Here is a 15,209-nt window from a genome sequence, read left to right as displayed (position 1 = left end):
ACACACACACACAGACACACACACTCACACACAACACACACAACACACACACGACACACACGACACACACAACCACCGGCAAATACAAACATAGACATCCACACAAATGCATTCACAAAACTAAACACACATACACAGACACGCACATGAACACAGACATGCATACAAATGCACTCACAAACACAGACAAGCACCCATGAACACACAAACTTGAACACATGCACACGCACGCGAACACATGAGCATGAACACACAAACACCCGTTCGAACACAGGCGAACACACATACATGCTAGTACACATGAACACAAACACACATGAATGCAATGAATGCACTCATGCAAACACATGCATGAACCCACACACTTGTGCTCTCTCACATGCACACAAACACAAATCACCCCATGGAGAGCAATGTCGCCTCAGTATCTATCCTACCAAGCCTGCTCAGAGAAGGACGACATAGTACCCCTTCCTGATCTTGAAACCTATGCTATACTTCAACCAGTTATCAATGAGAGAGAGTGGGTATTAGCAGTTTTAGCAGGCTAGGAAATAGAAGAATCACCAGGACCAGATGAGATGTATCCCAGGCTGCTTTGGAAGACAAGGGAGGGGATTGCAGGGATTCTTGACATGAATTTTCCAATCCCCTCTAGCCACAGGAGAGCTGACAGAGGACTGGAGGAGAGCTACGATTGTTATATTATTCAAGAAGTGTGATAGGGATAAATCAGGGAATTGCAGGCCAGTGATTCTAACATTGTTGGAAGAAATTCTGAGGGACTGAATTAATCTTCACTTGGAGAGGCATAGATTAATCAAAGACAATAGGCATGGCTTTGTAAAGAGGCGAACGTGTCTAACAAATTTAATTAAATTTTTCAAGGAAATTATTCGGTGTGTAGATGAAGGGTAGTGCAGCTGGTTAAATAATCTACATGGACTTCAATAAGGCCTTTAGCAAGGGTAATTTGTCCGACCTTATGGAGGTTTATATAAGCATAAAGAGGCATTGATAGAGTAATTAGAAAATGTCTTTTCCCAGGGGTAGGGGCATCCAAAGCTAGAGGGCAAGGTTTAAGGTGAGAAGGGGAAAAATTCAAAAGTGATCTAAGAGGGTGATGCATGTATGGAATGAGCTGCCAGAGGAAGTAGTGGAGACTGGTACAATCACAACATTTAAAAGGCATCTGGATGGGTACGTGAATAGGAAGGGTTTATAGGGATATGGGCTGGAAGCTGGCAAATGGAACTAGATTTAGTTAGGATATCTACTCGGCAGGGATGAGTTGGACCGAAAGGTCTGTTCCATGTTGTATATCTCTATAAGTTTATAAGAGCTAGGAGCAGGAGTAGGCAGTTCAGCCCCATATGCTGGTTTCATGATTTAAAAGAATCATGTGTGACTTCCAATCAACTTCAGCTCCACAAATTGAAACTTAGTGGCAGAAAGTAAAGGATGATGGATGAAGGTAGACCGGAAGCCTTGTGTCCTGTGGCTTTCGGTGCTGGGTCACATGTTCACTAATGATCTAGACATGTATGTAAGAGGTGTGATCGATAACTTTCACAGATGAGACTAAAATGTGGTAAATAGTGAGGAGGAAAGCCTTAGACTACAGGAACATGCGAATGGGCTGAATGGTAGCAAATGGAATTTAATCCTGAAAAGTATGAGGTGATACATTTGGGATACATAATATGGCACTTAGGAAGTTCAGAGGATCAGAAGGACCTTGGCGTGCATGTCTATACATTCTTGAAGGCATCAGGGCAGGTAGATAAGGTGATTAAAAAGGCGTATGGGATAGTTGTCTTTATTAGTCAAAGCACTGAATAGATGGGTGTGGAGATTATGATGCAGCTGGAGCACTGTAGGAAGGATGTGATCGCACTAGATGGGGGGGAGAGGAGACTCACCAGGATGTTGTCTGGGCTGGAGCGATTCAAATAGGCTGTGGTTGTTTTCCTTAGAGCAGAGGAGGCTGAGGGAGGACCTGATTGGGGTGCAGAAAGTCCTGAAGGGAATAGATAAGGAGAAATATTTCCCCTTAGTAGAGGGGTCAGTAACTAGAGGGAACAGTTTTCAGGCAAGGAATGAGAGGTTTAGAGGGAAGTTGAGGGGGACAAAATGAGGGTGATGAATATTTGGAATCACTACCTGAAGGGGTGACAGAGGCAAGGGCCCTCAAGACAGTTAACTTTTTAGGTAAACATTTAAAGCGGCACAGTGTACAAGGCTTCAGACCAAGTGCTGGAAAATGGGATTAGAAAGGATAGATGTTTGATAACCAGCACAGACATGATGGACCGAAGAGCCACTTTCCATACTGAAAATGCAATAAAAATCCTACAAACCTCAGAAACCTCTCTCTCCTTAATTGAGTTTCTAATTTCTACCTGAAGTAGAACTGTTTTTATTACCATTTTATTTTATTTCCTTTACAGAAACTGCCTGCAAAATGCAAAAAGCTGTTCCAGAAATTTGAGAGCTTAACGGTGAGTAACAGACTGCCCTTCGCTCTGGATTCACCATGAACGTGAACATAAACATTCCCTCCGATGCTACAAGGTCACCAGTGTTCCTAGGAAGTTTAGGAGTCCTTTGCAAACAATTGGCTCCAAATATGAGGGTGCTTTTTATGGCCCCTCCATCAGCTTATCTGAAGCCTGGGCATGGTGACAGATAAGATAGTGTGTGGTCAGGTCAGTGTCTTCCTGCCCAGCCCCTGACTTGAGTCCCATGTTAAGAAAGGTGTGGATAAGGTGTCAGATTTGATGCTGGGACCCTTGCTGTTTGTCTCCATTAACGATCTATAAGGCCCTTAAATCACCAACAGATGGTCACTTACGGCCCTTATTCTGCTGCACTGTAATAGTATTTGTGGTGTAGTAATAAATACTAATATTGTGGCTGGACAAAGCCAGTGCGACAGGTTTTACAGCACAGTCAGTACCCAGCCTGTCCTTCCTGACCTATCAACAGGCCTCTGTGCTGCTCAAACCCCACTCAAAGAAGGTACCGTGCAACCCTCCTCACTCTCTGCGCTATCCCCTGCAGCTTTTATAACCCCACCCACACTGGGGTCTCCAATGTCTACCTGTCCAACACCCTCAGATCCTCCTTCAAGTCTAGGAGATGTCTTCAGACCTCCTCAGAACTCCTTGCAATCCCAGCAGGTGCCACTACATGCAGCTGGCACTACTGGGTCTACAAGAGCCACCAGCCAATCAGATTAGCCAGCAGTCTTTGAGGGTGGAACTTGCTGTCCTGAAGGCTGGCAGTGCCACTCTTAAACCAGAGACAGCTTTAATGAGGTGTTGTCAACAGGGAGCAGCCTGATTTAAGGTTGATGAGCTATCACCAACTTTTCCAATAGATTCACCCCCCCTGTAAAATTCCCCATATCTCGGGTCGACCATCAGTCCTTGATCCACTGAAGAGGAAGGAGCAGTCCCTTCCTTTTGATTGATGGTAAACTGCCATCTTCTGAATAGTGTGGAGTCTTATGTCACAACCTGCCACTGAATGGACATTGTCATTGGCCAACATTTAGTGAAATATTTACACCCACAGCTGGTACTTGGTACATCTATACCTTGTTATCTCAGACTGTCCAGCATCTGCAGTTCCTACTATCTCTGGTACTTTCTCCTGCTCCTTCACAAGGCAAATGGTTTCCCCGTTTTACTCAGGGAAAACATTCCCATTCTTCATTCCAGGTCCAAACTGCACCAACCAGTCTCTGTTGGCCTGTGACACAATATCTCATGCAAACCTTTGTACCAGGAAGATGCAGTCCGATAATCAGGAAGGCAGCTCTTCCATGCTGGCTGTTTTAGATTTCATTGGATCTAATGGCTGGCAGCTAAATTCCTTGACTTTTTTTTAAACAGGATCCCTCACGAAACCATAAATCCTACAGAGACACCATCGCCAGGATGAAGCCTCCACTTATTCCTTTTGTTCCCTTGCTGCTGAAAGGTAAAACGCCTAACACTGTCACTAGAACCAAGCCTGCCTTGATATAGCTTAGTTTCGTAGAATCATAGAGCAGTGAATGTGTCCATTCAGCCCACTTTGATTTTGATGGCCCTCTGAAAGAACCATCTGATTGGTCCCACTCCCCTGCACTTTCCACAGAGCCCAACAAATCTGTCAGGGTGTCAGTTTAATCCCTCATCAGAAAGATGGACAAAAGGTTGATATTTATTTGTGTAGATTTATTTAATGAGTATTTGCAAACTCTACTACCCAAGAGGACAAGGGCAGCAGGTACACCACCACCTTCAAGTTCCTCACCAAGTCACTCACCATCCTGACTTGGGACATTGGCGTTCCTTCACTAAAAATCCTGCAATTCCCTCCCTAATGGCACTGTGTGTGTGTGTGTGTGTGTGTGTGTGTCTGCACTGCATAGGCTGAGCAGTTTAAGAAGGCGGCTCACCTTCTCAAAGTGCAATTAGGGATGAGCAATAGATGCTGGCCCAGCTAGTGACATCCACATCCTGCAAATAAATATGTTTAAAAATGTGTAAGAAATGGCAAGGAACCAGGAGGTGGCCCATTGATTGCGGAACTAATTCTGTGCCTTTGCCAGTAGGAGCAGGGAAAATTCTCAACGAGAGTTCATTCAACGTAGAATGATGGAAGCATCTAGATTTCCATTCCACAGTGACTTGAGCATGTATAAAGGTTCTCCCAATGAGTGGTGTGACTGCATTTCCCAATGTAGGGAGATCCTGTGGTTCTAAACCTGGTCTTAATGTCAATGTTCACCAGCAGCTCACACATCTAGGCAGATTAGCATAACTTCCAATTATTGAGAAACACTTGTAAACTTGCCTGTATTGCTAGAAATAAAAAGTACATTGAAAGCTTGATATAGAAAGCAGCAGAAAGCAATGAGAGGAAAAGAGGCCTTGGGGAAAAAGTGGTGTGAGAAATAATATCAGGTTATAGATTGATTGAAAAGCCGTGAGATGAATTTTTCTATGTCCGGGGGGAACGTTTGTAGAACTTCTGAATTATTCAACATCATGTTGGTTTGGCGTAGGTATAATTACTGCATAATTTACAATTATATATTTCTTGGTGACTTTTGCAGACATGACATTCATACATGAGGGCAACAAAACATTCTTGAATCAATTGGTGAACTTTGAAAAGATGGTGAGTGTTGCTTTGTAAGTTCTAGCACATATCACAGTCAATCTAGAGAAAAAACATACTGTAACACACCGCACCACCCTCGGTCCAAAGGGACAGTTTTCTAGCGCACAGCACCATCTTATATCCAAAGGGATAATGTTTCAGCACACTGCACCATCCTGTATACAAAGGAACAGTTTCTAGCACACTGCACCTCCCTTTATTCAAAGGGGACAGTGTTCTAGCACACCATGACATCCTGCATCCAAAGGGACAGTGTTCTAGCACACCGCACCATCCCACATTCAAAGGCACGGTGTTCTAGCATGCTGCACCATCCTCTATTATAGGGGACAGTGTTCTAGCTCACCACACCATCCTGCATTCAAAGGTACAGTGTTCTAGCACACCACACCATCCTCTATCCAAAGGCACAGGGTTTTAGCACACCACATTATCCCATACACAAAGGCACCGTGTTCTAGTACACTGCACCATCTTTTTTTTCCAAAGGGACAATGTTCTAGCACATTGCACCATCCTGTATCCCAAGGAAACATAATCTCGAACGATGTACCACAGTACCACAATGGAGCATATTTCAGAAAACTGCAAACCAACTCCTCCTAAAATTGGAAATATTTGAATCCTACAATTTGCTGAGAAAAATGGATGACAACTTTGAGGCACCTGAAACTATTTGAAAATCATGAGAGCAGCAACCCAACTGCTAGGCATCACATTTGTGTTTTTCAGGAAGGCATGATTTGGTCTTAAAACTGCATCCCAGGGACACATTGCGATGATCAAAGCTGGATGTGAACTCAGTCTGACTAACTTTGATGACACTACTGTTAAGTGGCAGATTCACCATGCAATATTAATTTGCTGTCAGCATTTTTGGGGAGCTGTAGTACAGCAACAATGCAAACTTGTGGCAGACAATTCCCCGTGATTTTGACAGATTGCCTGTTTCTTTTAATCACTTTCCAACATATGAACATACAAAGGAGGAGCAGGAGAAGGCCATTCAGCACCTCCCGATCTGCTCCACCACTCAGTAAGATCATAGCTGACCTGATGACTGCACATTCCTGCCTACCCATGAAAACCTTTCACCCACTCACTTTCCAAGAATCTCTCTACCTCTGCCTTCAAATTATTCAATGACTCTGCTTCCACTGCCTTTTGAGGAAGAGAGTGTGTAGATGTGGAGGATGAAGAAAGTTACCACAGTCCCAGAGGACCATAGGGCTGCTCTCTCATTAGAGAAAGAGATGCAACTAGTGGTGGTTTAACGTGAGAGTCACCACACTTCAAGTGATGGGTGAGGGTGAGAAGGTGGGACCTTAATAATGACCTCGGCCAGTGTAGGAATTGAACCTGTACTGTAGATGTCACTTTGCATCTCAAACCAACCAACTGAGCTAACTGACCCCCAGCTGCAGGGTGAGGAGTTGGCAGGGCCACTAATTGGTTCATGTCCTGATGGGTGGCAATTCAGATTAGCAGAGCACAAGTTGAGTAAAGGAATGGTTACATAGCCTAGGCCAAGTTACAACAACAATAGGCGTTCTTTAAATGACACTTTTAACATGGCTAATCATCCCAGGGCACATCATAGAGATGCAAAAGGATACAGTCTGGTAAGGAGCTGGAAAACAATTACATACCAGCATACCATAATTGGAGTGTAATTAGGTGTGCGAACAGGGTCTTGTCACTGAAAAATCCTTTGCATTGGGTCAACTGTCTCCTCCTCTCTTGCAGCATATGGTGGCCAATGCAGTACGGACCATGAGGAAATATCGAAGTACCCCGCTCGGTAAGTTAATGGAGAGAATGAAAGAAACTGCTTCTATAATAACGCTAGCTTGTTTCTGCTCAAGTTAACAATAGATGCCGCCCTAAAGGTTAGCAATGTGAAGTCGCACAAACCAAATTAGATTTGTTCAGACAAAGTAAACAACACTGACAACGGGGTTCTCTTTCTCTGTTGGAGAGACTGAGATTCGTCCAGCGCCAGATGCAGGTTAATGTGCTTGACGTTGAGATAAGGGGCTGCTTTCTCAGAAAAAAACACTCACTCTCAGGGTGTGGGTTACGTTGCTAAGTCTGTACTTAGCTGAGCCAGCAGGAGTGGGCCACCTTCTGGTAATGACTGAATAGATCACAAATATTCAAGGTAAGGGGATGTTCAACCAAACAGAGGTGGCAACTTCCCATTCCTGGAAGTCATTAGTGCACCAATTGACTGTCTGCAACAAAGTGGCGGCCTAAACAGCCATTTTATCTGGGAACAGCTCACAGATGACCAGATTTCTCCGCTTGTGCAGTGAACTTGACTCAAGAACCTGAGGTTGCTAGACCAATGTCATAACCACTGTGGTACAATTGCCCCATGATGGTGACAATCCAGCATGTTGGAAGAGGTTGGTGGAGCTGTAAATCTCAATCACACTTCTTTCTTATTCACTTATGGGATGTGGGCATCGCAGACTGGGCCACTATTTATTGTCCATCCCGAGTTGCCCCTTGAGAAGATGGTGATGAGTTGCCTTCTTAAACCGCTGCAGTCCATGTGCTGTAGGTTGACCCACAATGCCCTTAGGGAGAGAATTCCAGGATTTTGACCCAGCAAAAGTTAAGGAATGGTGATACATTTCCAAGTCAGGATGGTGATTGGCTTGGCGGGGAATTGCAGGTGATGGTGCCCCCATGTATCTGCTGCCCTTGTCCTTCGAGATGGAAGTGGTTGTGGGTTTGGAAGATGCTGTCTGAGGATCTTTGAGTTTTTGCAGTGCATCTTGTAGATAGTACACACGGCTGCTACTGAGTATCAGTGGTGGAGGGAGAGGATGCTTATGGATGTAGTGCCAATCAAGCAGGCTGCTTTATCCTGGATGGTGTCGAGCTTCTTAATTGTTGTTTGAGCTGCACTCATCCAGGCAAGTGGGGAGTATTCCATCACACTCTGACTTGTGTCTTGTAGATGATGAATAGGCTTTAGGGAGTCAGGAGGTGAGTTACTCGCTGCAGTATTCCCAGCCTCTGACCCACTGTTGTAGCCACTGTGTTTATATGGCTACCCCAGTTGAGCCTCTGGCCAATGGTAACCTCATGATGTTGATAATAGGGGATTCAGTGATAGTATCACCATTGAATCTCAAGGAGTTATGGTTACTTTCTCTCTTATTGGAGAAAGTCGTTGCTTGGCATTTGTGTGGCATGAATGTTACTTGGCACTTGTCAGCCCAAGCCTGGTTATTGTCCAGATATTGTTGCATTTGACCACGGACTGCTTCAGCATGTGAAGGGTTGTGAACTCCAGCAACAGTGACTTACCAGTAAATAATCCTGGAAAAGCAATCAAAATAGCACAGAAACAGGCCCTTCAGCCCACCAAGCCCATGCTAATTCCTAATCTTGTGTAGACCAGCTACTTATTGTCCATGTGAGGTTTCTATCCCCCTCTTCACATCCCATTCATGTGCCTGTCAAGATACGCCGTAAAAGTTGCTAATGTGCCTGCTTCCACCACCTCCACTGGCAGTGTGTTCCAGGCACCCACCACCCTCTGTGTGAAATATTTTCCTCACACTTCTCCCCTAGACTTTCCCCCTCTCACCTTGGACCTGTGCTGCCCTGTAGTTGACCATTCCACCCTGTCTATGCCTCTCATAATTTTGTAGACCTCTATCAGGTTGCCCCCTCAGCCTCTGTCTTTCCAATGAAAACAATCCAAGTTTAATCAACCTGTCCTCATAACTAAAGTTTTTTACAGTTGTAAGATGACTTGCCAACTTTTACATTCGATGAGATATCCCCCAAAAGGCCTAAAGGCCCTCCACTGCCTCCTCTCCCGCAGGCCCAACCAATTCCCCCCCTCCAACACCCTCATCCGCTTAATGCAACTTGTTCTTACCCTCAACAACTTTTCATTTAACTCCTCCCATTTCCTTCAAACTAGAGGGGTGGCCATGGGCACCCGCATGGGTCCGAGGTATGCCTGCCTCTTCGTAGGATATGTGGAACAGTCCCTGTTCCGCTGCTACACTGACGCTACTTCCCACCTGTTCCTCTGCTACGTTGGCACTGCCTCGTGCTCCCATGAGGAGCTTGAACAGTTCATCAACTTTACTAACACCTTTCACCCCAACCTCAAATTCACCTGGGCCATCTCCAATACCTCCCTCCCCTCCCTGAACGTCTCTGGTAACAGTCTCAGCTTGGACATCTATTTCAAGCCCACCGACTCCCACAGCTACATAGACCACAACTCCTCTCACCCACCCTCCTGCAAGAATGCGATCCCCTACTCCCAATACCTCCGCCTCCGCCGCATCTGCTCCAAAGATGGGGCGTTCACTCCCACACATCCCAGATGTTCTCCTATTTCAAGGAACTGTAACTCTCCCCCACCCCATTGATCCACAATACCCTCAGCTGCATCCCTTACATTTCCCACAATTCTGCCGTCAAATACCCTCCCTTCCCTAACAAAAATAAAGACAGAATCCCCCTTGTCCTCACATATCACGCCACCAACCTCCACATCCAAAGTATCATCCTCCGCCACTTCCGCCACCTACAATCCGACCCCACAACCAAAGAGATATTTCCCTCCCCACCCCTATCTGCCTTCTGTAGGGACTGCGCTCTCCATGACTCCCTCGTTCGCTCCACACGCCCCACCAACCCCACCACATTGGTACCTTTCCCTGCAACCGCAGGAGGTGCTACACCTGCCTTTACAACCTGCCCCCTCAGCTCCATCCGAGGCCCAAGACAAACTTTCCATATCCAACAGGGGTTCACCTGTACATCCTCCAACTTGATCTACTGTATCTGCTGCTCCCGATGTGGCCTCCTCTACATCGGTGAGGCCGAGCGCAGATTCGGTGACCGTTTCGTGGAGCATCTGTGCTCCGTACTCTATAATCAATAACACCTTCCAATCGCCAACCATTTTTAACTCCCCCTCCCACTCCCTGGGTGACATGTCCAACCTGGGCTTCCCCCAGTGTCACAATGACACCACCCACAAACTGGAGGGGCAACACCTCATATTCCACCTTGGGAGCCGACAGCCCAATGACCTAAAAGTGGATTTCACCAGTTTCAAAATCTTCCCACCCCAGGCCTCATCAAATGTCCAACCCTCCGTCTCATCTGCACTTCCTTGACCTGACACAACCTCTCCATCTTCTTCCCCACCTATCCGCCCCACCCATCCCACTGACCTACTCCCTACCTGCATCCACCTATCACCATCCCGCCTGCCTTCCCCCACACCTCCTCCCTCTATTCATTTCCCAGCTCCCCTCCCCCTCTCCAGTCCTGATGAAGGGTGTAAACCCGAAATATTGAATTTCCTGCCCCCTTGATGCTGCCTGACCTGATGTGTTCCTCCAGTTCCACACTGTGTTGACTTTTATATTCAGTGCCCTGGCCAATGAAGGCAAGTGTGCTGTATGTCTTCTTCATCAGAGTATCCACCTGCGTTGCCACTTTCAGGGATCTGTTGGCCCGTACATCCAGATCCCCCTGTATGTTAATTTTCCTAAAAGATTCTGCCATTTTATTGTATAATTTGCACCTGAATTTGATCTTCCAAAATGCACCACCTCACATGTGTCCAGTTAAACTCCGTTTGCCATTTCTCCGCCCAAATCTGCAATCTATCCATATCCCACTGTATCCTTTGACAATCCTCCACCCTATCTGCAACTTGGTTGGTTTTGGTGACAGCTGTAAACTTGCTAATCGGGCCACCTACATTTTCCACTTACAAGAACTTAAAAAGTCAACAGGTCTGTAACATTAGCGAAGGTGTAATAAACGTCCCACTGCTGAAGGTGATGGCTGTTGTCTCATTCCAATTCCAGCCCTTACCTGAACAAGAGATGTTGAGTTCTGAAGGACATTGGAGTTACACCATAGATCTGTGTGCTAGTGAAATTACCTGGATAGCAAATAGGAACAGAGACTGCAGCTGATATTTATAGTCCATGGCCTGGGGATTGCTGAGAGGCCAGTCCATTACTGCATTAGCCACAACAAGTAAAGCAGCCCAGACTGAGAGAGAGCTCATGGGTTTCTGAGCTTATGCCACTCGGAATGTAGTGGGCACCTGAAAAAAACGAAGGAGAAATAAAACTTACATTTCTATAGTGCCTTATGTAACCTCAAGACTTCCTGAAGTGTTTCCCAGCCAGTGAAATACTTCAGTATTCACGTGTAGTCACGGTTACTACGAAGGAAAGGGAGCTGCCACATCAAGCTCTGAGAAACAGCAATGCGGTAATTCTTATGTAAGGTAGTTAGTATCTGACACGTTTCACTGGCCTTACGAGATAAGCTGTGCCCTTTCAGGCTGTCCCATTTGTTCCTGGGAGGAGTGAATTGGTGTGCGATAGAGTTCCATGGTTCCAGTCCAGTGTTAAACTCTATTTAGCAAACAATAATGTATTTTCACTCTTAAGTCTTGCGTGAGGTCTCACAAACCCTCTTGTGCAACTCAAATATAAAATAATTAACTATTAAATACTATATTGTAAACCTATTCTGTTCAACAAGACTGAGCTTCTCTTCAGGTGAAGACTTCATGGGCATCCTTCCTCAGTTAGTATCAGTTACTTAAACTAGATCAGTAAGAAGGATTGGTGCCAGTAAATCCACACAAGGCATCCCAGATGGTTCTGACGAACACGACCACAACCTGTAGAAATGGAGATAAAAACAGAAGTTGCTGGAAAAGCTCAGCCGGTCTGGCAGCATCTGTGAAGAAAAAAATCAGAGTTAATGTTTCGGTTCAGGTCTAAGAAATTGAGATAAGGTAGTCTGCGTTTTTGACCGAGGGATTATGAATCTTGGTTAAAACACTGCTTTCATAGAATCCCTACAGTGTGGAAACAGGCCCTTCAGCCCAACAAGTCCACACTAACCCTCACAGTATCCCACCCAGACCCATCCCCCTATAACCCACCTAATCTACACATCCCTGGATATTACTTGCAATTTAGCACGGCCAATCCACCTAGCCTGCACATCTTTGGACTGTGGGAGGAAACCGGAGCACCCGGAGGAAACCCACACAGACATGGGGAGAATGTGCAAACTCCACACACTCGGTCACCCGAGGGTGGAATCAAACCCGGGTCCCTGGCGCTGTGAGGCAGCAGTGCTAACCACTGAGCCACCATGCTGCCCCTTTGATATAATGCAGCTGTTTAAATCCAGCTGAGAGGGCAGACATTCCTTAAGTTTAATGCCTTATCTGAAAGATGGCACCTGCAACAGTGCAGTGCCTCCCTCAGTACAGCACTGGGAGTGTCAGCCTAGATTTTGTGCTTGGGGGGGTTCCTGAAGTGGGAATTGAAATCACAACCTGACTGAGGTGAGAGTGCGGCCGGATAAGCCGCGACGGTTAATGAGCCATTTGGTGCTGAAAGTGCTCATATTAATGGTGCTTTCTTTTGGTTTCAAGTAGAGCTGGAGTCTGAAGCGGCTGCAAACCACATTGAGATTAAAGCGTACATCCGGCAGCTCCATGTGATTGACAATCAGCAGTTACTTTATGACCTCTCTTATCGACTGGAGCCCAAGGACCCATAATCATCGGGGTGCTCTGCAATGCTCGCCGATGGCATTGGAAGTGTATGTGGCTGTGCCACTGCTGGATTGAACTCTGTGTGTGTGTGTGTGTGTGTAACCGTGTAGAGCCATCGACCTACAAAAAGAGATGCTGTGCCTGCCACAAGTTGAATGTACCCTACAGAAGCTGACCTCAAGGACTGCCTTTAGACCTATTCCAGACACCTTCAGTATATTGGACTGGTCTGCTACGGCCCAGGGACACTTGTGGTGTGTGCCCAGTGTTCTTACAAGAATTTTGTGCACTGATGTAGGACCTTAAGCGGGGAGCACTGAATGCCTGCAAGCTGTCTAAGACTATTACCCTTGAAATGTTCCATTTAAAGAAACCGTGGGCCTGCATGTTCAAAGAATATTCACTTTCAACTAACACAGGACGGAAACAGGATGGGTAAGTGGAGAGGGAGTGGGAGTGTTGTGTATGGGTCTTTCTCAGGAACATCCTCATTCCTGCTTTTGTCCAGAATGATTCACTTTCACTGAAGATCTAAATCAAATGCCCTCAGTATTTACACTGCTGTAATGTAATAGATGGTGACCCAGGACATTGGCTCCCTCTGTTGGCAAGGAGTAAATCGCATGAAGTTTGAACTGACTCTGGTGTGTGCCAATTGCATCATACCTGATGTGAAACCAGGAACCGGTAATAACACTGCTCGCCTTCACCCCCACCTACACACCCCCCTCCCTAATTGAAATATTTGTTAGCTGTGCCTCCATTTATAAGACCTACCACCTCATTGCCTACTTCAGATGACAGAACACTGTCTCCTCACTCGATATTGATGGCACCCTGAACTAGGAGGAAAAATGCAAGAACAACCTGAAGAATCAAAGGGAGGGATACACCCCACACTCTTTCTATTCCCTGTTTTGCCTCCCTGTGTATTGGGACACTGCTGTTTTGCCCCTTTGTTCTGGGAATTCACAAATGCAACACCACGCACAACCAACAGGTAGAGCATTATGAGGGTGTGCCATTGGAGGAAAAGATTGAGACATCAGTTTGACACCCAGCATTGTGCATGTTTAGAGTTGTATCCATTTTTGGTTTGTTGTAGAATTTCATTGTAATATAAGATGGATCAATTATTTTTTCAGTTTTTAATTTCAGTGTTGCATTTAGAAAATAATTTTTACAATTTTTTCAATTTTGTACAAAGAATGCTTTTTCTCATTTGGATTTATTTTGAGTTTACCGGGTGTAGATATGTAGTGTTCATCAAACTATCTCTGTTGTCTACTTGTAAAGAAAGCACTTACAGATCAGACTGAAATTATGCATAAGAGAATAAACAATTTTTTTAAAGATTGGGTTAATGTTTTAAGTTAATTTCCAGGTAAAGGAATGTGGAGCTAAGAACTATCAAGGTGTAACAAAGTTGTAAATAATATCGGGATTTGTAATAGAATGTAAACTAGGTTCTTTTCGAAACCATCTTGTTGCTTTTCTAAAGGTACCAGTGGAAATTTTCAGGAATGTATTTGCTGTGTCATTAGGGTGTATGATAGAAGTTTAAAGTCCAGAAAGAGACTATTTGGCCCATTGTTCTACTGCTATCATAGAATCCCTACAATGTGGAAACAGGCCCTTCGGCCCAACAAGTCCACACCGACCCTCACAGCATCCCACCCAGACCCATCCCCCTATAATCCACCTAATGTCACTTTGTCACTAATCACGAATGTCCTTTAGGGAGGGAAACTGCTATCCTTACCTGGTCTGGCCTACATGTGATTCCAGACCCACAGCAATGTGGTTGACTCTTAACTGCCCTCTGGGCAATTAGGGATGGGCAATAAATGCTGCCTAGCCAGCGACGGCCTCATCCCGTTAATGAATAATAAAAAAAGAATAATCTACACATCCCTGAACACCTTTGGACTGTTGGGGGAAACCGGATCACCTGGAGGAAACCCACGCAGACACAGGGAGAATGTGCAAACTCCACACAGACAATCACCCGAGGCTGGAATTGTGCCCGGGTCCCTGGTGCTGTGAGGCAGCAGTGCTAACCACTGAGCCATCGTGCCACCCCTATTTGTTCAATTGGAGCTAACTACATTTCCTGTAGTTTCTCCAAGTGTTTTTTCTGTTCTTCCTTTTCAAATACCTATTCAATTTCATTTTATATAATGTTATACCTTCTACTACCAGCCAGCCTAACCATATTTACCAGGGCTCCTTAGAGCTAAAGGGATAAATGGGATGAAAACAAGAATGGCGAATTGAGTTGGATGATCAACCGTGATGATATTGAATCCTGGAGCAGGCTAAGAAGGCTGAAAAGCCTATTCCTGCTCCTATTTCTAATATTTCTACATTTACCAGACATACTGAGCATTAGCCTTGCTTCAACTGCACTTCCCAGCCCTCACAACACACTCCTGTCACCTTC

At 45.4% G+C, this 15,209-nt stretch overlaps 1 protein-coding gene across 1 annotated transcript in view; it reads left to right on the top strand.

Annotated features, from left to right (window-relative positions):
• rapgefl1 (Rap guanine nucleotide exchange factor (GEF)-like 1) overlaps nt 1-14,119 on the top strand; it is a 112,362-nt gene extending 98,243 nt beyond the window's left edge. The window contains exons 10-14 of the mRNA XM_048614419.1: nt 2,451-2,501; nt 3,900-3,987; nt 5,111-5,175; nt 6,925-6,979; nt 12,647-14,119. Coding sequence (XP_048470376.1) covers nt 2,451-2,501; nt 3,900-3,987; nt 5,111-5,175; nt 6,925-6,979; nt 12,647-12,771 — 384 coding nt within the window. The 3' untranslated portion in view covers nt 12,772-14,119. The remainder of the gene's footprint in view (nt 1-2,450; nt 2,502-3,899; nt 3,988-5,110; nt 5,176-6,924; nt 6,980-12,646) is intronic.
• Nucleotides 14,120-15,209: the final 1,090 nt, after the last annotated feature.

The sequence above is a fragment of the Rhincodon typus genome, chromosome 30 (genome assembly GCF_021869965.1).
Source record: "Rhincodon typus isolate 14 chromosome 30, sRhiTyp1.1, whole genome shotgun sequence".
NCBI classification, from domain to species: Eukaryota; Metazoa; Chordata; class Chondrichthyes; order Orectolobiformes; family Rhincodontidae; genus Rhincodon; species Rhincodon typus.
This window is presented reverse-complemented; position numbering and strand designations above follow the sequence as displayed.